Raw genomic sequence first — 26,547 nt, forward strand, 5'->3', positions numbered from 1 at the left:
TTTTTATTCAGCTGAATTTGGTTTGCCTGACAAACTCAAACCTCACATGGGTTGTGTATTGATATTAACTCTACTTTCTCTCTTTGTCTTTCTTCCCGGTGCCTTGCTGCTGCTGCTGCTGCTGCTGCTGCTGATGCTGCTGCTGCTGCCTGCTGTGTGTGTGTCTCTGATCCACCAGGTAAGTTATTTCATGCTCCTTTCTCTCAGAAGACTCTTTCATCAGAATGTTCAAACCATGAGCCCGATGGCCATGCACATAGAGAGGGCAGGCAACACACACTCCATCCCCTTGATCAAATTCTTCTCTTTTCTTCACCATCTTCTCTTTGCATCCTCTCTGGCTCTTGTTGTGGATATATCATTTCATCCCTTCTTCATGGCACTGCCTGTGTGATTATTATAGGATGTTTGTTTGTCCCGTTTCCACAATGAAGGGCCCTGTGTGTGCTCCTGTGTGCTTGGCGTGAGACAACAGGGTTGATGAATGGGCTGTCAGTGCTAGATCCAGATGGAAGCAGGGCTTGTCTAATAGGATTCCATGAAGACAGAGATCCCAGAGGGGTGACGAGGGGAGAGGCCTCAATCGGCCGAGCGATGTAGAGGGAGGGGGCGGGGGGGGGAGTAGTGTGTTAAAAAGGCTAAGATGAGCGGCAGGTGCCATATACATATTCATACATATATGTATGATATTCATATCCAATCTATGCATAATTGCATTCATGCATCATGTGTGTTGAGCAAATACACAGTCATGTACATGCATACAGATGTTTGCTGAACACTATGTATGTACATATGCTAAGTAGCACACACACGCTCAATACGTAGAATAAGGACTGGTGAGTGAAATACTCACACACGCCATATAAATATGGCATTAATCCAAATGTTGTGCTAAAATAATGTGATATGCCAAGATACTGAGTTTGGTTTCAGGTAGCAAGATTCAAATAGTGAAAGTAAATTATTGTTTCAGTCTTATTAAACACAGTGGATTTTGCAAATATCAGAACAAGTATCAAACATGGCTCTTATTTTAATAATTTTTTCCAGGAGACAATGTGTTCAGAAGAAGTTGGTTCACAGCTGTGTTTACAGTATTTATTGATCAACTGTATTATCTTGGTGTTGGTTTATTGTTTAATCAGAAAATTGTATTTCTGTAATAATTGCGCTACGATGATAACCTGATCTTCTTTAAAAAAATCCTATTCAACGTTGGTTCACAACACAGTGATTTATGATTTAAAGCCAAACTGCTAGAAGTAAAACGCGCAACTTAAATGTCTGAGTTAATAATCCAGACATGCAGGACGTTTTAACATGATTGTTTTTAGCTATGCCACATTCATTAGGAATGTCTATCTATTTAACATTTCAGGCTTTCTTCCAACTTTTTTCCGTTTGTGTGCTGGACCTCACACAAGCTGTTGGAGATGCTGCTGTTGGCCAGCAGTTAATGTCCACATTAGCAGCTGTATCACATTTTGCAGCAGCTTGGTGGGCTGAGAGGCATCAAAATCAAGTAATATTAGATCATTAACACCACTGCCCACACAACACTGTCCAAATACAAGTCTGGTGGGTTTCGTCTGGCACTACAAAGCCTTGTGATGAACTCCCAGCAAGTGTTTTTTTTTCAATTTAACCATGATGATGGCATATGCTCTATTACTTTACTTAAACATAAATTCATTTTTTATGTAATTTGCTTTTGTGTCTAAAAATAAATATAAACTCTGGCTGTATTGGAAGAAAAAAAAGAATTATGCCAATATAAAACACCAATCACAACCAACATTAGTAAACAAAAATGCAATCAATAGAGACATGATCAAATGTATCCAGCCAACATAGGCAAATAAAAATCAATCAATCAATGAATGTTCCATTACAATCACTTACAAGCATTCCAATAGGAAATATGCATTACTGTTTAACTTTGTGGTATTTTTGAAACTGCAATACATGAAAAAATACAGTTTTTGAATTTAAACATCTTGGTTTACAACCTCAAGCTTTTATAAAATAATACGAAACAGTCTCCGCGTTCTCATTACTGTGCTGTAATGATGTGCAGAAAAAAGTAAAAGCTGATAATACAATACATGATCACACAAGTGCAAATAATAATACAAAAAACACTACTGTAATATATTTCAAGTATTTCAGTGTCATCGGCACCTTAAGTACCTGCCAGCGGGGGGAAAGCTGTGGCACATTTCTGTCTAAATTAGAGCAGTACCTTGGAGACTAAAATAAAACTGAAAGGTGAAGTGTAGTTTATTACAACTTGATAAAAGCACATCGTCTTTGTTTCACATTGGTCTATGTACAATACTTTTTTTTGTTTAAGCAGTTCTCTCTATTGTAATTGTTAACATGAGTTCTGGTTTTTCAGGTCTAACTTGAACTCAAATATTGCCTTTCTTATTATTTTCTGTAACCCATTGTTCCTACATGGCTACAGTAACAATAGATCTTTTTAATTATTTGGCCCCTTCCATTTCATTCGGAATGGCCAGTTTGGGGTTACATAGCTTAGGTTCACTTTGCTATTTCCTAGTTCACACACATACACACTGTCTCTTTCTCCAGCCCTCTAATTCCATCTCATTTTCCTCTAATTGATGGATGCCGTCTCTCACCCCTCATCCAGCCTCTCTGGCAGCTTTTAAGACGCTTTTAATGGGAGCTCAGAGGACAGCGCCATCTTTCTTTCCCTCTTCTCCTTCAAACTAGCAGCCTTCAATGGGTCTCTTGAAGGTGTGTGTGTGTGTGTGTGTGTGTGTGTGTGTGTGTGTGTGTGTGTGTGTGTGTGTGTGTGTGTGTGTGTGTGTGTGTGTGTGTGTGTGTGTGTGTGTGTGTGTGTGTGTGTGTGTGTGTGTGTGTGTGTGTGTGTGTGTGTGTGTGTGTGTGTGTGTGTGTGTGTGTGTGTGTGTGTGTGTGTGTGTGTGTGTGTGTGTGTGTGTGTGTGTGTGTGTGTGTGTGTGTGTGTGTGTGGAGACCAGCTGTGAAGTGTGCTAATAGGCTCGCCCAGCCCAATGTCGCTGTCTCGCACGGCCACGGCTTCCATCTCCACCCCGCCACCCTCACGCCCCGATGGGAACTCAAGCAGCCTCCTCAAAGAGAAATAACACTCTGGCATTGTTAGCTGAAGAAAGACAGAAACACGAGGAGGCAGAGACAAAGAAAGGGCAGTGGAGAGGAAGAAATGCCCCCTGTGTTACACAGGGTAATAGAACTGTTGCCTTGCTCCTGTATATATGCTGGATTACATTCAAAACTGCCATTCAAACACTCCTTTGGTGTGTATTGAAATTAAATTGCCACCGTGGTACTCAGAGCTTTCTTTTATTGTGCCCATCCATTAGTGAACCTTGCCTATATATTGATGATCACTCATGTTTGACCAGCATGTTAGTGTTCAAGATTGCGGCTCGCTTGATTTAGATGAGTGTCTCTTTTGGTGCTTTGAGAGTTATTTTACCGAAAATGCATTGTCACACTTTTGATCACTTAGCATGCCACAAAGGAAGCAACGTCAAAGTTCAAACAGAACGTTAAATAGGAGATGGAAGCTTTTTTTCCCTACAACATCGTTTTTCAAAAGACTGTTTGCTGCACCTTTTGTCTGTCACCACCAGTTAATCGTGTAAAGTGTGTGATGCTTTGTTTGATCAAAACAGGCAGGCGCAGTAGAGATGAAGGGATGCAGGTGGGGAGCAAAGAGAGGGGTTATCAAACACTCTCTCTTCTGTCTTCTCTCTCTCCCCTCTTTTTCACACTCGCTCAAACACCACCATGTACACACAGTATTTTACTATATGACCAAAGCAGTCATTCATTAAATCAAACATTTATTAATGAATTCATCATACATTATTTATGATGAAATGGCAAGCACTCAAGTATACAATTACCAATCTACTGTATATACTTTAATGACCATTAATTGTTTGGTTTGATAAACACGTAATAAACAATCTCATTGACTCCCCCATCACTCTGCCTTTATCACCCTCATTGTCCAGGCTGTCCTCATCTCCTCCTCCCATGACAGCCCCTTCCCTCCACCACCACTCAATACTACAGCGCTAATACTGCCACTTCATCTGCAAATATTTGAGTCTGCCGTCAAATCCCTAATCACACCGATCAATCTCCCACATATTACCGTTTAACGATAGAACCTTGGACAAGTGCATTGATTTTTAGATTTTTTCTAGAAATATCCCGCCCCCCTAGGATATATCTAATCAAAGCTTATTTAATATAGGGTAAATATTCTCTTCATCCACTCTCAGGGTGACAAGGGAGGCTTTTCTCGTGAATCTTTGGAGGTGGCTTGCTATCACACCATAATGACTGGCTACGGTTTTCTCACCTTGCATGGATTCCTCGCTGCACTTGATGCCTTGTTTTTGCTCTTCTCACACATAAATGCAGTTAAAACACAAACAATTCAGATCACCTTCTAATGGCGCCTGAAGGAGCACCAAAATAACAAGCCTGAAAGGTTTGAGGGTGGAAAACAAGAAAATGTCTGTTGCCGGCATATCATCAGGCTAATTAGGCAAAGCCAGGCATTCTGAATGCATAGCTAATGAGCGCCTTCTCCATCTCTACCGGGATCACCCGGCACGTCTAATGGTCACATAAATTCTCATTTATAGGTCATAATCTGTCATTTATGTACATGGGCTCCCCCAATTAGAGGCTTGGGCCCTTCAGACTGATGCCTCTCTGGGGGATTCACAGCTCTGGTACCCTGGCACTCACAGAGCCCCATTAGTGACAAACCCTGACCTGGCGTGCAAGCTGACTCTGGAGGGCTGTGGATAACTTGGCTCATAAAGGACGCTGGTACAGGGAAATGGTTCCAGGTGCTTGTTGTGAGTGTCCTGTGTGTCTGTTTCTATGTCTGTCGCCTGAAATGTTAAGGGACTGGAAGTGAACTACAATTCAACCTAAATCCACGGGGAAGAGACAGGAGGAACTCGCTCTGGCTAATCTTGTGCTGCCCTTTTGTTGGACAACTTTTCTATATGATCAAAGACCACATTTTTATATGAGCCCAATTAGTACTGTTGAATGCATTGTTTAATGCATTCTTCATATCTTTAAGAAATTGTGGAAATTGCCAATAAACATGGAAGTTTGGCTCATCCCAGTGGATTTAACCAAAGGTCCAGCAAACACATTCCCATCACCCCAGAAATGTGAGGTTGTCCCCAGATGCAGGAGATCCAGTTGGCCAGCGGCTGAGGGGTGGTCCGCTCTGGGGATACAGAAACAGAGACGGTAACTCAGAATTAACCACTCACAACATGTCCTCGGTATGCACTGATAAGGAGGCAAAATAAGGAGATCTAAAGAGTTAAATCATCCCTAAACTAAAAAATGCTCAAATCGCTGAGAGTCCGGATCACTTCAATTTATTTAATTTCTACACTATTTGTGTTTTCATGTGTCTGCATAAATGGTAGCCTGGCAGTACAGCATTGTGTGCAACACTTTAAACAATTCCCCAGTTTATTAGCAAATATAGCTTTGAGTTTTGCATGGGATTTGTGGTTCCTAATCTGCCTACATGCAATGATAGTTGGTCCACAAACAGCATTGTCTTCCCAATGTTGTAGCATCACTCTCATGCTATTGCTTTACACTGGAACTCTCTGCAAAGACACACTGTACAGACAACAAAAAGGCCGTCAGCTACAGTGAGTCATGGTGTGAGACAGAACTAAAGTCAAGTTAGCTTAATGGAAGAATAAGGCCAAGGCACTGCCCACACTGCGTTGACCCAAAGACGACCCTGGTTAGTTAGCCCCTGTTGACCCATTCCACATAAAGTGGGCGCAACTGCTTTTGCTTTTCTTGGAAGTCGATTTGGATGCTTCAGAATACTCTGGAGACTCTCTATTCTTCACAGTATGTCATCACAGTTGCATTTTCAGTTTTCTCCTGCTCTTTTTCTCCCTCCTACTCATCCTCCCTCTTCATCCTGTCTAGCTATGGTTCTTAGAAAAAGAGAGACTTCAAAGTGCTGTTTTATTGAACAGGAGGGCATCCCACTCCTGTCATTGCTGTCAAATGGTCAGTGCACATGGGTTACACTGGAATGAAAGCATGTCTGATATCAACACAGGAAATAGAAAAAGGATAGGAAAACAGGCTTTTAACCCTGGCTTTTTATTCAGTTATACAGTAGATGGCTGATGTAATCACAGATTTACACTAAAAGAGCAATATCCCCAGTTTATTGCCAGTGTTTCTTGAACCATCACTCACAGGAAGGATGCTTAGTGAGCACAAAAGTTCTAATTGTGGGTCAGCCAGCTGGGTTGCAACCCAAGCCTTACTAGTTGAGCCAGAAAGCCAGTACAGGTCGGAGTCAGTGTGTGGGCGTTTGGTAATTTACTTCTTGTTAAGCACTCTCTGGAGGAATTTCTCTTGGCTTCTGTTACCATACAAGGATACAGGGAGACGGTTGTGTTGTGGTTCACTTCACGATCTGTGGGATAAACTCAAAGAGCACATTATTCCATTCTTCTCTAGGATGCAAGCCAGACATTCTGTAGTCACTTACTTGAAAGGCAGAGTTCTGTAGACTAAAGGTTTGTATTCCTGGATTTATTGGGTTACAAGGCCAACATAGTATGAGATGGGTAAAGCAAGTGGATAAACAGCATAGAAATACAAGTGGTCTAGGGAATAGAGAAGTTACAGAAGGTCATAGTTCGAATACAGGGTAAAAGCAGGGCAAATAAGACTTTTCTTGGTCAGCAAACCTTATGGTCGTTGTTTTGCTATCACCGTACCACTCGTCAGCAGTGTGTTTGTTATTCAGTGCACTGAAAGAGTCATTGAGGCTTTAATGTGACCCTGACTCTGCTATTATATTCTTGTTGACATTCACTCCTCAGATGATACTGGAGTCTCCACTGGTTAGTGGTTAGCTCTGAATAATGTATATTAAGTAATGAGCTGCCCAAATGGATGAGTGTGCAGTCAGTTAGGCCATGCATAAAGCAATCAATTATTTGATCAATAGCCTTCATTAGTCCATCATATAGTTAAGCTGTATATATGGGCCTCTGGTTGGAATAAATAATTTACAACCCACAAAGGGAAATGGGAAAGCTGGCCCAGTTTAGCGCTGTCACATGTCTCATGTTGCCATCTTGAAAAATGAGAATACTGACATTTATCATGCAATTCTATGCGCTGTACATATTGATGTTATATACTATCTGACCATCATATCATGTCCTATAAGCATGAGGAATCTAGGAGACTTTTGACATAAGAACCAAGTTAGAAACTTTAATTGAAATGAAACAATTCTTATGAACCAATGGTTTAGGGATAGAGGACTAAGCCCTGTTCTGATTTGCGTTATTGGATTTTCCCAATATATTTTTAAAATATTAAACTTCATTTGACTTGTAGCAAAGTTTCTTTAAGACATGTTTATGTGGTGCTTATAAGACCTGTTTTTTTCTCGGGGGCAGCTATCACCTCTCGTGGGATCAATCCGAACCAACTGTGTTTATGTGTGGAAGAATCGCACGAAAAAGGCCCGAAAGCTTTTTGTTTCACAATGGAATGCGTTTGAGGTAAAGAACTTTGCCGCACATGTGAAAATGCACCTTGCCTTCAAAGCTCTCCACAGAGAGTCGTGCTGCGCAGCTTACTGTAAATATTTCCACGCCACATTTTCAGATCTTGGTCGGCGGTCGTGATTCAGACCAGCAGCGGTTTGTCTTTGTTTCGTGCTAATGACTTCCACCTAACACTACCTCGCTGAAGGGGACAATGCTGGGAACCTGAGCCAAACCGAAACCGCTGGCGCCAGTCCCGCATAGCGATAATCTGGTTTGGGCGGAGCCTCGGGTGATCAGAGTACAGTGCCGCCTTTCCTGATGGTTCCCATGGGACCCTTAAAGTGAAGAAAAAAATCACGAAACAGCATGCAAGACCACTAAACCTCCACTTTTATTCATTTTTGTGTAACTTTATCCACATAATTCCTAACACCCAACAATTTAACCAAGTTTAAATATGGGAAGGAAATCATTCTGTATTTGCCTTACCCTCGATTTCCACTCACCATTATCAGCAACCACTGTCTGCTATTCCAATCATTAGGCTAACCAACAGTAGCCTCAATTCCCAGCCCAGTGTCTTAAATCCCCTTCCTGCCTTAAGTGGCCATGTTTCCTTCTTCTAATTGCCTCCAGCCGTTTGGATTCAGACCTGAATGGTTTTTAAGGTGTTAATTGGTTTGAAGGACTGCTAACAGGAGACAAACAGGAGAAAGGTGAATTAGGACGGTGCATGTGGCCCATAAATAGCACGGTGTAGCCTAGGTGCTGTCATGCCTTGTTTAGAGGGGTTCTGGCTTATGTTCTTCCATTAGGTGGCTCTGGAGTAAAGACATTCACGTGCACATACATCATGGATCACAAAGACACACACATTTTTTTTTTTTTACTTGATCTTCTTTTAAAGTCAAAATAAAAGTCAATATCCTTTGTCAGTACTCTAAATCATTCATTATCAACTTAGAAGCCTGTTTTACCAGGTGGACAGTGGACAGTTGCACATCTTTGCTCATCTTTCACACAAAGCTCACTCTTAGGAACGGAAAACTTCATCCTTGTGCCAAAGACTCACTCCCCCATGGCCTTCATAGTCACTGCCTTCCCTAGGCACACAATTAACTCATAAAGTCTTCTGTACAACATGAGTTAGGGTTGGAAATATGGTCACACAGCTCATAGAATGCTCACATTTGGCCACATCTGCTTATATCTGCTTATGGTCAAAGAAAGATGTCCAGATCTTCTCTTTCACACCAAATGACCTCTTAAGATACAGTGCCACGGAAATAATTCAGTTTAAACAGCCTGCTCCAGATGAACGTGACAGGGTGTCTGCAGGGTCTTAAACAGTATTAAAAGTTCAATTTAGCGAAAATTAAGGCATTAAATGCTATTAAAAGGCATTTTCCAAGGTATTACATTTTGTAGCTTGTTTTCAATAAGTATATAAATTGTCCAAAGAGGTTGTATTCCACAGTGTGCCTGAATGTAATCATTGCGTAGGTGTGTAGTGTGATTCTGTGTAGTTTATTTATGGCATCCCGTTGGATTTGACTTCATCTGAACAGGACATCGCACGCTCACTGCTTGATGGCGCACGAAGGTCCGTTTACGCCGGTTGTTAAACAACATCGTTATGGGGAAATGCAAGTTTGCGTCCAAATGGTTGGAAGGTAAGGAGGAAGGACAATCAATACTATATATAGTAAATGTGAGGTAAAGTGTGTCGCCAAGGTAACCGGTTAAAACTCAAAGTGACGATGAGGTCTTAAAACGTATGGAAAGGGTCTTAAAAGGTATTACACTTGACTTCAGGATGTCTGCATATACCCTGCGTGAGATGACTGTGACATTTTGGGCATGTTGTTAGATGTCATGAACCTGCGTTAAGTCCACAGCTGAACTAAAACCTTTGACAAAGACCATGGTGTCCAAACATGACATTATATTGGTTCCTCTTCAATAACTACTCCCACAAACATCCATCTAAAGAAAATGTAGTGCTCTTGTCAAGAAGCTCAGTGTCTGAAATACCAGCACGAAAAACGGAACAAAAACAAACCTTGGCTTCGTCAGTGTCTGCAGCTTTCCTTTAACATCATTCAAAAATCATTCCTTCCCGAAAGTGATGCTCTGCATCTTCAGTGTTGTATGGAGATGCACTTAGAGTGTGTCAGGAATCTCTCCCCTAACAAGTGTCACTGTGTCAGAAGCTGCTGCTTTCCTGCTGAGAAATCTGCTGATTCTTTCCCTTGAAAGCTGTGGCTTACACATCTTCTGAAGCGGAGAGATTACGCTCTAGGGAGGCTTTCTGTGGCACCTCAAGACATTACTGCGTTTCCTGTCTGCCAAGGCCTTTTTTCTACGCAGATCAGCTGTCCACCTGCTAGAAGAGCTGACATGTTGGCTCCCGTCGCATGCCCTACTTTCCAAAGGCGCCTTTGAGAATGAGGGGATTTGCAGCTGTGTACAGCAGAAGGGAAGCTACATCTCCAGCTGGTGTTGGCATGGTGGTGGTACAGGGCAGGCTGCTTTTGCACTGGCCAGAAACACTTGCCTCTGTCTTGTGAAGGGATGGATTGTGAATGAAAATCACTCTTTCTGCGTCAAGCTCTCCCTCAAGCTCTCCCTATGTGTTTTTGAAGTTACTTTCACACTTGCCCCAAATGCTCAATTCCCGCTTGTCCCTATCCCATACCCTCCTGAATCTCACATTTCAAGGGTCTCACAACCCTAACATAGCCCTCACTTCATATGTCAAGTTTAGAAGTATCTGAAGCAATGACTCTGACAGACACCATCTCACACTTCTAATCACTTCCTCACACTCCTTCCTCATCTACATTACACGGCTTCATTGCAAAAGTTGATTCATATCTCCATATTCAGATGATGAACTTTGCCAGGACTGGGAGCTACAAAAAAAGGTCAACCCCCTTGGGATTGGCCAATTGATATACATGATTTGTGCAAAGAGATATTGAGATGATAAGTGAACTGGGATATGAGGACTTTAGTGAAGGTTGAGTTTTGAATAAGGAAAAAGAGTGAAGATGAGTAGGAGAGAACTGAGATTTGTGCAAGTGGAGGGCGTTTTTATATTCTATCTTTTATATGATGATTTTGTGATATGTTAGGCAGTACAACTCAGCAGACAGTAAAAGAACTGGACTGGAGAGAGGTGCAGAGCCCCTCCCCACCCCCCCTACCCCTGACTGCAGCTGACAGCATGATCCAGCAGCTGATTTACATTCAAGCCACCTTGTGCGCGCCGGCACGAAGCTCTCTGCCATCTTGTGAAGTGCAGGTCTTTATTTTACCTCTCCATCTAGCTGTCTTTATCTCCCTCGTCATCTCACGTCGGAAAATCTCTTTGGTGTTCAGAATAACCCTCTGCGTTCTGGGCGAGCTTTGAACTGTCTGATTTAAAAAAAAAAAAAATCTTAATGCAGCGAGTTCTGCCTAACTTATGTGTTGTGTATCAGCATACCTTTTGCCTCCAGGCTATAACAACTATTTGATAAGTTTTAAACTCTGGGCCAAGTCTTGTTAGGTAGTATCTGAGTTGACCTCACTGAGGCTACATCTAGTAGGTATGGGGCTTTTCTAATCTGTGGTGTTCACTGAATAGTACAGTAAAGCACCAATACATTATGAAAGACCTGTGTTGGGAAAACTAATCAAACACAGCAACTGTAAAGAGGACGTTGGTAATTAGGCCTCCGAGCACTGACACATACGAGTGTACAAACTGTACGTACACACTCTGATAAATAGACATCTCAGTGCCTGGAAACGGTTAGCGCACTGCTTTCATTTGCAGAGTAAAAAGGAGACAGCAGTAAACAGTGGCTGTGGTCTGCCCTACGGCCCGGACTTGTCATCACCACTGCCAATTAAGTGTTGATGAGGGGGTGGAGCCCAATCGTCAACAGCTCACTACTCACGGCCAAGACCCCAACCCTGCCCTGTTCACCCCTAACCCACCCTCACCTCATCACACACGCACGCATGCACGCATACACATAAATAGTCAGATTTACCTTTTGTACACATTACAGAAATTACCTCAAACTATCTTTAAAATTGGGAACTTTTTAAATGTTCCTGATTCAGTAACATTATTAAATCAGTTAGTTGTGTGCAAATTCTAAATACTTGAATCCAACACAAGATAAAGTCTACAGTTATCTTCCTCACTCCAGCATTCTCTCACCTTCCGCAACACCTCAAAACCCCATATCTACATCCGCCTCCTCAAATTAGTGTGCGCTCTGTCAGGCTACAGGCCTCAGATCAGCCCCCTCCGGTCTTCAACCTCCAAACCTGCTCTGCCCAGATCAGTGCTCTGCTCTGCCCCGCACAGCTTCTCAAGGTTGGGCCAAGGAGAAACTGCAGAAAGGCAGCAACTGCCATCTGTTTTATTTGGAACCTGACCTATCTCTGACCATGCAGCCAGGTATAGGAAAATACATAGTATGACCATATTTGGACATAGATGTTGAAACAGAAATGAGTTATTCAAATGTTTAGTGTTGTTTTCTAGTTTTCTCAGCATTGTTATCACTTGTGTTCACAGCTAATGGCTCTTGTAAGTGCGAGACATATTGAGGCTAACTTTGCCTGGCATAGCCATGTTATTTGTTTTCAATGAGGTTGGCTCAGGCACTGATGGATGTTTAAGAAAATTGCCCAATCCCGCGAAACCTGAACATCAGTAATAACACCCCATATCCTCATCCTATTAGTCATCCTCTGCTTTCCTTTCTAATGTAAATATTGTTCCTCGCTCAGTAGGATCCCCAGTCATGGGAACCCTCTGCCCTTAACGTCACCCTCCTCCCCAAGGTCGTCTAGCCAAACTAACAAGTCCCCTCGCCTAACTAGGAAAACTAGCCCACGAGGCTGTGACATCTTCATCTATCACAGCCTTGATAAGGGGTATCTTTAATTACACCCTCCTCTCCTGTGGATCTGTATCTCTTTTCTCTCTCCTTCCTAACAGACTCCCATCTATCCATCCATTCTTAAAGATCCCTCCCAGGGAAGGCTATAGCATGTCACTGTCCCAATGCTCGGGACAGAGTAAGTCGATCCAACAGGAAATCAATAGCAGGGCCTAATGCTGAATAATTGAGGTTACGGGAGTTCAGCAGCCCTCCCCAGACATACACCCCCACATCGTCTTGTAACCTCCCATTATGCACAGGGTGGGGCGCACTGTGTCCTCGTGCCCCTTCTCTCACACTGAGTGTACAGATACATTTGTTTGAGTTAGTGACCGTTTTAACATTAGAGCGCTCCTTCATTGGGTGTCTTAGAGTTTACTAGTAATTATCCGGTCATGGCATTAGAGTGCTCATCTGGTGGAGCTAAAAATACAGATCAACATAAACTATTGGCTTGTCTTGATATACTGTTGTTACATCTCCTAGGAAACACACTCTGGATGTGGAATAAACTGCACTTGGAGAGAAATCTAAATGGCCCTGTATGCGTAAAACCTGATTAACATTTAAAAGACTTTGCATCCTGTTGCTTTATCTGTTTTCAGAAAACGTAGACATGGTAGTATAACAGGAGAAAGTACATCTACTTGCAAGGTACCTGGTGTGTGACGTGCACTAGAGGGCACAAGCTGCCTTTCTAAAACACCAACCTCCAGTTTGAAAGAACAGCTGAGAGTTGGAACTCAAGGTAGAGAGCAGAGAGAAATTATCAACTGCAATATATGTTTCACCTTAGTGATGAGGAACACATTGAAACCCATTTACTCTTTGTAATGTGTGTTCCAAAGGTATGTGTGTAGCTATGGTGAGTAGTTGTGTCATTCATGAGACAGCTGTACTGTCAGGGTGTCTTGCACAGTGCACAGCTTTTTTGGAGCAAACACAGATACATTGACATTTGAGTTGATTTTATTCTAGGCTGTCAATGTTTTCTCCTGGACGTGTTTGTGTCAAAGCCAGAAGCTGTCAGTATTTGTTTATTTTTTACAAATAGTGTGCCGAACTGTTTGTCTCTAACTTTGAAAATAGTCAAACTGAGAAGTAGTCACCTATGACACACTCATAGAAAAAAAGGCCTCCTGCAGGAACTCGACACTCACCATCCCTCTATCACTGTAGCTTGTCATGACTGACTTCTTTTAGACTTCAGTATAAGGTCCAACTCTACATGAAAACGACTGCAACACACAAAATAAAAACTTGACTGCCATATAGGTGCAGAGCTCTGGGTAGTGATGTGCTTGGCTTCAACCCATGGCAGCCACATGGAGAGGAAGCAGCAGCAGGAAAACACACTCAATATCTCAGTAGCTTGTGTCCTTGTTATAAAGTCTAAAACTACATTGTTGAATTTCAGACTAACAATCCGCACTTGTACAGTACATGCTCAGATCAGAGGTGTGACTTCTTTTTTAACACAGATGAACCACTCACACCTCAAATAGGCCGCTTTAGTAAATATATCAACGCATACGCAACTGTTAGAGGGTCGTGATTAACAGCCACATCTGTGGAATGAGTTATGTGCTTGGAAGCATCCACACATTTTACACGCCGACACACACTTGTAATTGTATGTCGTCTGTCAGGTCGTCCTTTTTGAGCACACTGTTAACACAATGGTTTCACTCTCTCACAAAGAAAAACATGTCTGTTCCTTTTTGGGCACCGCTTGGCTGTCTTCTTGAGCATTTTGGTGTGTTAGTGAGAGCGTGTCACTTCTCACATTGTTGGTGCACCCCCCCCCCCCCCTCCAAACCTACACATACACACAAGGACAAGCATCCTTTCTCCCTGCTTCTCTTCCCTCCTCTTCATTTCCTCTCCCTACAGGCTAAGGCCACTCAGGCCTGCAGATGGCAGATAATGACAGTGCTGTCCCCACTGGCTAGTTGCGTGTGCGTGTGCGCGCGTGCCAACAGTGCCAACAGTGGGGTGTTTAGCTCCACTTGGCCATCTTCTTGTTGGCTGACTGTATGGCTTGGACACTGGTTGGCTTACTGGCTGTCTGGCAGAGCATTTTATTGGCAGAGTGTTAATCCAGTGGCTGATATACTAGCTAATACATAGACTGATTGGTTGTATATTGAGTTGCCTGACTGACTTACTCAGTACATTGTAATTTGATAACTTACTCATGGTTTGCTGATGTGCTTTTTGGCTGATTGACATCAGGTGTTCTTGCACCCCTTTCACCTCAGTCTGTGCCTGCTTGTAATTTACTGCTGGATTGGGTGTACTGTAGGTATATACACTTCTTAAGTACAAAGATTTGTTTGAGTTCGTTACACCTATTTCTTCTTTACTATTAGAAATGTACCTGGGGTTAAATTGTTAGGCATATATTTGAGTGACACATCAGAGAAGTATTTCCCATATTGACAAGTATATGTCCACATTTTTTAAAACCTGTAGTTCCTAGACAACCTCATGGCTATTTTCTCAGACTTTGAAAAAGCTGATCCTGAGCCACAAAAGACATGAAACAACTCCCATTTAATGAAGCATCAACATGATTTTAAGCTTTTATTTTACTTTTTATTTTTTATTTTATTTTAAAATAGTTGCAAAGTGTTCCCTCAAATGTCATTATTGTTTTACGATTGAAATGCACAGCAAGACATTATTATAAATCAGGTGTTCCTTTCAGTCAGTGTTTGTTTTGAAGTCTGCTTAACAAGTTCAAAGTGCTTCTCTTTGCATTTAAAGTAGTCTGTGCAGCCATCGAGCCTCTGTTGTTGTCCATGGCCTCGGGCTATCATGCAGCTAACCTGGGGCTATCGCGGGTGATAGGGTAAAGGCCACCCTGGAGGGAGACCACCACCTTGTAATTTGGCAACAATATCTGCACCTCAAAGCCAGAAAGAATATCCTAATCCCTGGTATCATATTTGCACAGTGTTTTGATATACACCGTCTAAATGTTGAATTGTATGCTGGAATTGGACATACGAGTGCAGAGTGTTGTTTGGCTGACTCATGTCAATCCTCCGATGCTGATTCTTCAGGAATGCAACATAACATGCAAAATGAAATGAAAGTATTTCTAGGTATGTTTTGGTGTTTTGTGGAGTCATATTTTCAACAAATGTCTCAGCTCCCTTAAAGTGGACCTATCATGCTATATTTGAAACATATATTGTAGGGCCATACCTATATAAAACATGTCTGTGAAGAGAGAGTGTTGTGTTTTCTGACACTCGGTGAGTTCCCTGACACACCGGGGACACGTATTCATGTATAAAAGACGTACAAAAGTGCATTTTGCATGATAGGTCCCCTTTAACCAATTTATGATAAAGGTTAGCTCTGGATATCATCTTCTAACAAACAGACAGAGGGCTTTTCTCTAGATACTTTCACAAACACCATGAGACAGACAATATTCAATTCATTTTGTCCAGCTTGTTTAAGAACACAAGCTGAAATACTTCTGGTTAATAATCATGTCTTGCCTTGTTAAAGTATAACATACCTGATTTTGATCTGCGCGGACTACACGGCCTTGTCAAGGATACGGCCTTCCCTCTCTGTCTGCTCCGCTCCACTTTCTGCTCCTCATTCCCTCCATCTCTTTCCACCAGGGATGCCTGAAATGTTTGAAGCTTTCTCTTTTTTCATTCGGCCCTCTCTCTCTCTGTGCCGAGGTCCCTGGATGTGGAGTTTTTAATTACTCTCTCCTGGCTTTGTGCATAACCAATGAAAGATTGAAGGGCATTTCCCTCTGAAAGGCACTGTTAGAATATGGGTTTTTCTAATGCCATCGCTTTGGGAGAGGAATACTAATACACAAACTGTGACTTTTTGTGCCTTTGTGCGTATCTATACAGTTTAAGAGTGCATGGATGGGTGCGTGGGCTCACATAGTCATATCTGTGTGTGTATGTGTATGTGAGAGACTGCCTGGCTGTTGTTTTGCATGGGAATCAGGGCAGGGAGGAATGGCATTATTAGATTGGTTGGGGGTGAATAGAATGAATACTGGGCAACCTGAATATAGCGTTGCATGAAAATCAATAGATCGTAAACGAATGACTAGACTACACAAACTATTTTCTATACAGCCTATGCATTCAACCTCAAAGAACAACATCCTCCAAAAGCAAAGCAAAACAACTGAAGCATATTTGACCAACATTATTGTGAGTTGGGGTTCAAAGTAGAAAAAGTGAAATGAAATGAAAACATTTCTGCAGCGCTTTAATGGAATAGGTTAATTATGATGATTACTGATAAAAATGTAGACGTGTTGATGGAACAAGATTAGGTCAGCATTATTTTACGTGTCTGCGCGGTGTTAATTAGTGTCAGGTGATTGATACTAATTTAGCCCATCGAGGTCATAAGATGCTCATCATGTTTCTTGCCTTTGTTATGGACACCCACCCTAATTGCTCTCATGAATATGTCATCATTTTCCCCTCTCCTGCTCCGTCCTCTCCCCCTCTCTTTTCACTCTAAAGTTGCAGACAGCCACGGCCTTTTATGTGCCTTTAGAAAGTGTTATTTATTTCCCAGGGCTGAATAGAGATGAATTGACCACGAATATATGACCACGGGTTAGAAGATATTAATATACTAGGCAGAACGTTGCGCGGGTGTAGTAGGATTTTTCCCCTTCTGTCAGCACTGCGTAGGTAGCTCTCACACAGAGCGCCCTAATGTGTGTGAATTCATTTCCCCAACACAGGAGGAAAACTTCAAAGGCAGGGACGAGAACTTGCCCGAGTGGATTTGAAAGGGATGAGTCTCTAATCTGGTTTAACTTTGCTTGCTCCGTATATTTTCTCACTGTCTCTTCGCCCATTCTTTTTGAACACCTCTTCCACCTTGTTTTTTACTCTTCTTTCAGCAGTAAATCTACCTTGAGAGCTGCTTTGCTTCTAAAAAATTGAAAGAAATGATGACTTAATATTCTAGCGAGAACAGCAGCGTAAACCAATCTCAGGACTTGCGCTTGCTTGTTTGGGGGATTATATTTCTTTAAGCTTGTCATCTTCCTGCTCTACGGCGTATAAACTACCCCCACTGCCCTAGCACACCGTCACTGTTATAAACGGGAGGATGTGTTCCATGTGTCGCAGCATCTTTACACTTTACATTTGCTTTGCAGTGTGTGTCATCATCCCAGGTCTTGCATTCAAGAGCCTTCAGGGCGCTCTTCCCTCGCATCAACCCCATGTGACAGCACCTGAAATATGCATATGTTTGGTTGCCATGTGAGGGTTATTTGGAACGCTAGTGATGGCAGGCCAGAGTGCTCAAGACCTATTCTCTGAATATTTGATGGTCTTAATGAGCAGGAGAAATACAGGACTAAGCACTTTGTTGCTTTGCTCGACTCAGAGTGTGTGAGAAATAATGGACGGGAGGAAGGGATGAAATATTAAAAACTCTGTGATAACTCTAGGGGAAAGTTCTCTCCGTTTTGATGTTGCCTAAGGTCATAACAGAGTTACAAGTAAAGGTCACATTCTATTAGAGAGAAATGAAAAGATAATGCAGTGTCATTACAGTGAAGAATGCATCGTATCAAAGCTGTACTGTGGATCTGTTTGCAAAGCCATCAAAAATCTCCTTCTTTGACGGATGCTTAAAGGTTCCATGAGTGATATATGGTGAGTGTCGAAGGGGGGGATGAATGGGTGGATGGACAGATGGGTGGTGTGAGGATGAGGGATAGTAGCTCATGGCTATTACTCAACAAGTTTAGAGTTCATGGAATTTCTGATGGAGTGGCTTTTTCAGTACACTACTTTACCTGTAATAACTGTGCGCCCCTGGTGCCCTTGCAATACAATGATGATAAATGATAGGATGGGAGTTGAAACATACGGTGTGTGTGTGTGTGTGTGTGTGTGTGTGTGTGTGTGTGTGTGTGTGTGTGTGTGTGTGTGTGTGTGTGTGTGTGTGTGTGTGTGTGTGTGTGTGTGTGTGTGTGTGTGTGTGTGTGTGTGTGTGTGTGTGTGTGTGTTCTAGCAGAGACTGTATACCAAAGTTACCCAAGGCAGTGCTTTACTTAACACAACTACAAAGTATGATTCATTCCTTCTTTTAAACAAATATAACAACACAAAGCCTTAGTCCTTCTCACACACAAATACAAGTATACCGCATTTTAGTTTTTGCATTGAAAGGGAGAAGAAAAAAGGCGTGACTTTGAATGAACATTCAAATCTTGCCTCAAAGGGATAACTTTTGTGCGGCCATAAATATTCAGAGCAGGACGTAGCCTGGCGCGCCTTTTGGATGTGCTCTTTTTAATTAAAGGTGTGGATTGAGCGGACAGGTTTTCCCGCGGGTTGACTCATGTCAGCAGTCCCTTCCGCTCGGCTGTGAAAAAGCTGTTTTGGCAGATATGGATTAGCGTCAGAGCATCGCGGGGCAGGTATTACACGTCTCTGGTGGCACTGCCAGCATTGCCCCGTGACTGCTAATATCCTCTGTTGTCTTGTGTCTTTTGAACGTGTCTCGCTGTTCGCCTGGGACGGCTGTTTGTACGGGTGCCAATCCTAATGCCCGGGCTTCCTGACGGATCAGAGGTTCTGGAGGTGGAGAGGGAGGGGGAGGGGGGGGGATTGCAGGAGACAGAAAGAGACGGGAGGGGTTGTCAAAACAGCTCCTCATCCCCTCCTCAGCTGCTTCCTCTCCGTCTCCTTTTCTACTCCACCCTTGCTGCCAAAAGCCGGGAGGAGATCAAAGGAGGCCGACATGAAAGGTATCCCTGAGATTCCCTTTTTCGGTGCCCTGTCTCCCTGCTCTCTCCGTTACAGATATGGAAATGCTGAATCCCAAATACAGCCTTTACCCTAGGCTGCAGAGAATGCCCGACCTCATCTGACTCTCTCTTTTCCTTTTGCTTCTCGTCCTCTCCTCCACCTCGCCTCAGCCCTTCATCATCATCTCTCTCCACCCTCTGCTCCTGCAGCCCTCAGGCTTCAGGTAGATAGCGGTTGATTGGCAGCTGCTGTGACAGTCAGTGGAACCGGCTGAGAGTGGATGAGTGTCAGCCTTGCACCAGGGGCTTAAGGCAGCAGCGATGTTGTAGCTCCTTGCTGGAAGGAGAAAGAGGCCCATGAAATAAGACTCAGTCACTTCTCCTCTTTTCCTTGCTTCTCTCAACTCAAGCAGGCAGAAGCTAAATAGGTTTTTCAAATGGCTCCAGAGTTTATCGTGCAAACTGGAACATTTCTTCGTCTTACATCTTTTACTTTCTCTCGTTCCTCTTTTCCTACCTTTGGATAAGATGTTTTTTATATTCTAGGTTGTAGCATCGTGTTATTGGGGGTTCTTTTTTAAATTCTCTTCACTCCCCTCCTCCCCCTCTGCTTGGACTCCTGAGTCCGTTACGCCACTTAACAATTAGACATGCCGTTCCCATTTTTACTTTGCTAAAACTTTTTCCTCTTTTTGCAAAACTTCTGAATACGTACCCGACACCCGCTGCACAGTAGCCCCGGGGGGGGGGGGAAGTCTGAGCATAAGAATGTTTAAACATAAAATCATCTCAGTTCTAGAGTGACTGTGACCAATTCCCAGACTGAGGAAAGCGTTTTTTTGTGAAATACTTTTCGTGGCATTGCAGCTTGAGCTCTGTCCTGCCAACAGCAACAATTGCATCACTTTTCTCTCCGGCCAAGAGTGCCCCCTTCTCCACATTAAAGAGGACATGAAGACGATAGAACGAGAATGAAGAAGGCTGTATGGCATACTTCTCAAAAACTGGCAGACCATAAAGTACCTTTTGATAGTCTGCAGAAGTGTATTAATCAGACACAATGTTTATGTTCTTTCCAACTTCCTCTCCCAACCCTGTCTGTATGTTTTGGGCACAACACAAATAACCGGCGACAAGCAGTGCTGGAGATCAGTGTCCTAACTGGACTTGGTAGATAAGCAGAAACTTGTTCGGAATCCAAAAACGCAGAAACTTAAAAAATACAGTTGACGAATTATACTCATGGTTGACTCATACTAATACGATATGCATCAGTGCTGAAGATTTGATTTAAAAATGATTGGATTATGGCAACACGGTGCCCATACCCCTCTAGATAATAGTTCAAATTAGCATGCAAAACTTTTTAAATTAAATCTTACCATACTATTTTGTTGAAGGCTTTCATTAGGGATACATTGAACCCACATGTCAGGTAAAGGTTAGGCGAACAGATCAAGAACAGACACAAAATGATGCAGTACGACCTAAAAGGTGAAATCAGCTTTTGAAAAGTGGCAACTTTTTCATCTCTCTCCCTGGATTTAGGGGACAACCAAGCCCTTTCAAGAGCACATAAATATTGGATGCGGGATAAATGCAGACCCCTTTGATTATGAAATAGAGGGTGTGTGTGTGAATGAGTTTAGCTGTACATGTCAGATACCAACAGAGTACTCTGGAGAGTCTGCTGAAAGGATCCAAGGCATAGCGAAGTGGACCTAATTAGAGGGATTTTGAATGTATTTAAAAATGAATCACACTTCGCCGCGACACCAACAACAGTATTCACCACTCCTCTAAATGGGCAGCTGGCAGGCAGGGGGCTTGTCAGGTTGCTAAATACTCCCAGCAACATATGAATGGGAGGCCTGATTACTTTGTCACTAATGATTCATTGGCTGGCACATGCATTCGGGTAGCGTAAATACCTCTGGGGACAACCCTTCACTCTCGTCTGTGTTCACAGCCGCCTTCTCATCTTCAAATAGCTGTTCCTTTAATCCTTATCACAACATTTCCCGGCGAAAACATCATTTCATCCTTCAAACGCATACACAAATTCTTCACCTCCTGGAATTAGTTTGAACATCTTGTTAGATATCAAAATATAAGATGGTAATAAGACAGATTACCCAATATAAGTATACATACATCAAAGTGTCTTTAATGCCTTAAGATGTGAATTTAGACATTTCCAAAGGAGCAAACCTTCAGCAAATTACCTCCTCAACTGTCTGATTTCTAATATTAAGGCCTTCTCGTTTTGTAGCACCAGATCTCTTTTCTCTCTGATTGCCTCTCTGGTGCACTCAGCAAATTTGCGACAAACCCTTACAACCTGAGGAATGTCATTTCAAGATCGGAATGGAACAGGATTAGAGTGAAATGGAAGAAAGCCTTTACTGATAAAGTACTTCTCGGAGACGACACTAAGATCCCAGGGAACATCTTTCAGAAAAATGTTTGCTTTAATTGTGCAAAGCCAGCATGAGAGATGTTGCTGTGAATTACGGCATCAGTAAACCACACGGGCATCCTCACAGAAAGGCATCAATTCAGACGCTTCTACGCCAACACATACACACTGTACGCATCATCCTCTGCATATGAATGAAATCAAATAGAGGAGCAGGGGCTTCTAAACTTGTTTATATGCAGATTTCCGTTCGTCTGGGTGATGAAAAACAGCAAATACATGGAAAAACACTTGTGCTATTTTTATCCTCAGACAAATACGATGCGGGATATACGAAAGCCGTTTGCTCCCAGCGGCGACTAATGCTTTCTTTGTTGGTTTCTCTCTACACATCCATGGCCTTTCATTACACAGATTTGCAGGTAGCACAAAGACATAAAAAGGAACCCATCTCCAGTCTGTAGTATACATACTATTGTTCTGTGTAGCATGTTGTGTATCAGTCTGCTGCTGAATGATCGCTCTGTCTGCATGGAATAAGAGGTTAATCTTCTTGTGAGAGGTTTAGTAACAGGTTGTGCTGGCAATGAAAACCACTTGGCACTCTAGGTTTTGTGGTTTCATTGCTCCCCCCCCCCCCCCCCCCCCTTTCTCTCTGTATGTCACAGTAAAGGAGCATAAGAATAAGCCTTGACTCACATGTAGTCAATCGGCAATATCCGATCTCATTTTCTTTATCCCACTGAAAAAGAGTCTACTGTTCTCACACAACCCTAATCCAAGCTGCCGTCTCTCCTTTGCTCTCTTGTTAAGTGGGGGAGTTGGCTGTGTGGATGAGCCGTGTGTGTTAGACTCTGTTAATTACGGGATGCTGTAGGGAGTTCTCCCTATCTGGCCCGGTGAAACGTGGCAACGTATCACCTTTGTCGGAATGGAGCAGCTGCTCGCTTTGGGAGCCAAACCTGGCAATCCGGAACACACAGTGCTACATGGCTGCAGATGCTGCAAGATTAGACTGTAGAGAAAGAGAAAGTTGCTACATGACTTACAGCATGATAGAGTGATTTGGGCTGGGGCTGGTGGCCTGAATGTGAAATTGCAAAACCTACAAACACTCATGTGCATTGCATGCATTGTGCACCCATTCGTGTATGGACACATACCTCATACAAACCCATATGTACTGCTAATGAAGACTGATACCATTTATGTGTCTCTGTTTAAATATTCACAAGCAAACATGTTTTTTCCTCTTTGTCCAGCTGGTAGCAGTATATGAAGAGCAGGATCCTCACAATGGAGGGGATGGTACCAGTGCCAGCTCCACCGGTACGCAGAGTCCCGAACCCTTCGTCAGTGGCATGAGTTCGGCGTCGGCCTTTCAGCCCTACGAAACCACCAGTGAGATCGAGGTCACCCCGTCCGCTCTGCGATCCAGTAAGTCCCATACAAATATTAATATCACGTACATGTGAATGGTACAGAGCACAAGCATAATAACTTGGCTCTATAACATGGTAAAATTGTAAATATCAAAAACTCAAATTAATAAAGAATGAACGAGGTGATAAGTAATGTAAGCAACCAGCAGGAATTCAAAATGGAATGCTGAAAGTTAAGTGACAAGTTTATGAAACTTGGGAGAGGCTAAATCTAAACATAACATTTGATTAAAGTTGGGTAAAGTTATATTATTGAGACAGAGAGATTACATGTAACCAAAACGCATGTTTGTGAGTCATGGGACTTTTGTTTGTGAGCTTTGCCTTGCGTGTAATTGGACTTGGGGACCTGAGAGTAGCACTAAAATAAAACAAAGTCAACTTTACAACACTGGCAAACGTCATTTTTACTTGACATGCTTCAGGTGTTGTGTGGAGTCAAGTGTCTGTCAAAACTTGGCAGTGTATCCGTGGAATGGCAGTGTACTCATTTGGATAGACAGGCAGAGGCCGACACAACGGAAGGAATTGAGACACCTTTGGGTACTCAGTCATGCATGAGCAAAAGCACACATGCCAGAGCAAGGTGGACATTCACACACGTACACAGACACACAGACACACACACACACACACACACACACACACACACACACACACACACACACACACACACACACACACACACACACACACACACACACACACACACACACACACACACACACACACACACACACACACACACAGCCAGAAAATGGCACACAAGTCAGTGACTCAGATGTTGCTCATGTCCACATACTCACGTCCCATGAAGTGGAACCGGTGAGCTGATGCAGAGCTGTCTTAAACTTCAAAGGACATCTAAGACATTCAAACCAGGAGTCTCATACGGAATTGACTCTCACACACACACACACACACACACACACACACACACACACACACACACACACACACACACACACACACACACACACACACACACACACACACACACACACACACACACACACACACACACACACACACACACACACACACACACACACACATAGTGGAGAGTAGACTTGACTGCTGCCCTGCCATAAGCTTCTCTCAACCTGCCTGTTAGACTGTGGAGATTTATGGAAATTATTCATGACAATGGGGCACTCTGAAAGTCAACCAGTTGCTCAGTGTGAGAGACAGTTTGGTTTGAAGCTATCTGACCTGCTGTCTACTGGCTTCAAAAAACCTACATTTGAAGCATTGACTTGTTTTCCTGGGAGATATGCAAGTGTCTTTCATCGCTCACACAGACAAAGATGTTGCATAGCTGAATCATTTCTAAAGTCCCTTTCACACATGCCGTGCAACCCTAAAATGTGTCAGAACGCCAACATCCAAATCCATCAGAACAGATTTCAAAGGGACTTAACTGTGCCAGCTTCTTGTACAAAGTCAGCATATGTTCAATTGAACCCATTTATGAAGATATACAGTAAGATCACAACTTGCAATGAAACCTGCAGGGCTTGGCAGAAAGTTCAGAAACGGCAACAAATAATTAACTGGAGAAATGACTAAATTTGGTTATTTTTGGTTATGTAGCATGTAAGGGACAAAGCCAACATATTAATTTTAGTAATTGATCATATAATTATTAAAAATAAGTAAGTTAAAGATCAATATTTCGTTTGATACCACAATAGAGAGCTTATGAAAACGATGTCTTACCCACCCACACAAACACACAATTCAAGCCTGTACCTTGCATGCCCTGCAAATTTTAGGTTTTGCATTCAAGAAATATAATGACGAGATTGCAGTAAAACAGATGAACTGATTTGCTTCCTACACACTGCGTCTCTCACAGTGATGGGTATGTCCATAGCAATTTCCGAGACAATAACAGTGAAGAAGATTGTTAGGAAAGAGAGCTAGACCTACAGCTGATCAGGCAGTCAGGCAGGTAGGTCCAACAATCTGTTTTTGTTTTGTGGTAGTTTACAAAAGTGCAGTATTATCAACAAGAGGGATTGCATTGTTTACTGGATATGTTTGTTCTTTGGAGACTCTTTCCCACTTAAAAGTTCCTAGTTCCACTCCTCTCGAAAGGCTCATGAGAAGATGTATACGTGTGTAGTGAATAACAGTTTTAAAGATGGAGAGACAGCCGGACAGACCGACAGACTGACTGGCAACACATTATCAGGCAGATGAACAAGACAGACAGGCCACAGTCCCTCCAGAGATGCAGATGAGCAAATTACTGGCAGCAATATTGCATATCAGACATCAAAGTGTTGCAGCGGCGCCCTTGGCAGCTGTGCTCTGAGGCAGATAATTATGCCTATTTAAAATCATCATCTTTTAGAGCCATATTGATTGTTTTTTCCCCTGCTACAACTCCCAAAGTCCCAAATTCACCCTATCGCTTTCTTCCTGTCCTCCACCCCTCCTTTACCTCCGTCTTGGGAGCCCATTTTAGATTTCCATGCTAACATGTGCCGTGCAGGTCAAACTGCTAATAATTGGATTGGAGATGAGATGTAAATTACAATAATGAATGTAATTTCCACGTAATTATACGGACGCCTGAGCTGCCTCTGCCTCTACTCACAACTAAATTCTAATCTTTCAACTCAGAGAAATGTTCTGAAACTTTAAATGAACAATGGCTCTTAATGATGTTTGCAGCTTTAAAATGGAATGTACCGCTCTTTGTTGCTCAAATAGTTTTATCGAGGTCCTACAATTTGACCCAGCCTTGACTTTGTATTACTGGCATTCAGATTGTGTTTCTTAAAGTCTCTCAAGTATGGACACAGGCCTGTGGGTGACAGAAACAAAACGTTTTAATACCTATTTACGGCTGAAATGATTTGATGTCCATAATAGTGTCCACTAGTAAGTCTCCCACATTGAGACTAACAGAGAAACAAAATAAACTGATCTCTGGCGTTTATGTGGGTGTGATCCTAGATAACAAACTGTCCTTCACTGCAAACATTGCTGCTACAACCCGCTGCTGCAGATACACGCTTTACAACATCAGGAGGATACGTCCCCAGCTGACCCAGAAATCAGCGCAGGTTCTGGTCCAGGCTCTCGTCATCATCTCACGCCTAGACTACTGCAACTCCCTCCTGGCTGGTCTACCTGCATGTGCCATCCGACCTCTGCAGCTCATCCAGAATGCAGCGGCTCGTCTGGCCTTCAACCTTCCAAAATGTTCCCACACCACGCCGCTCCTCCGCTCCCTTCACTGGCTTCCGGTAACTGCTAGAATCCACTTCAAGACACTGGTACTTTCGTACCATGCTGCGAATGGATCAGGCCTTTCCTACATCCAGAACATGGTTAA

At 42.8% G+C, this 26,547-nt stretch overlaps 1 protein-coding gene across 5 annotated transcripts in view; it reads left to right on the forward strand.

Annotated features, from left to right (window-relative positions):
• Nucleotides 1-26,547, forward strand: part of pard3aa (par-3 family cell polarity regulator alpha, a) — a 300,089-nt gene that overhangs the window by 72,067 nt on the left and 201,475 nt on the right. For all 5 annotated transcript variants that reach the window (XM_079661513.1, XM_079661515.1, XM_079661514.1 and 2 more), the window contains exon 3: nucleotides 23,019-23,193. In XM_079661513.1, the coding sequence (XP_079517639.1) occupies nucleotides 23,019-23,193 (175 nt within the window). The remainder of the gene's footprint in view (nucleotides 1-23,018; nucleotides 23,194-26,547) is intronic.

This window comes from Notothenia rossii (assembly GCF_949606895.1).
Source record: "Notothenia rossii genome assembly, chromosome: 12".
Classification (NCBI taxonomy): Eukaryota; Metazoa; Chordata; class Actinopteri; order Perciformes; family Nototheniidae; genus Notothenia; species Notothenia rossii.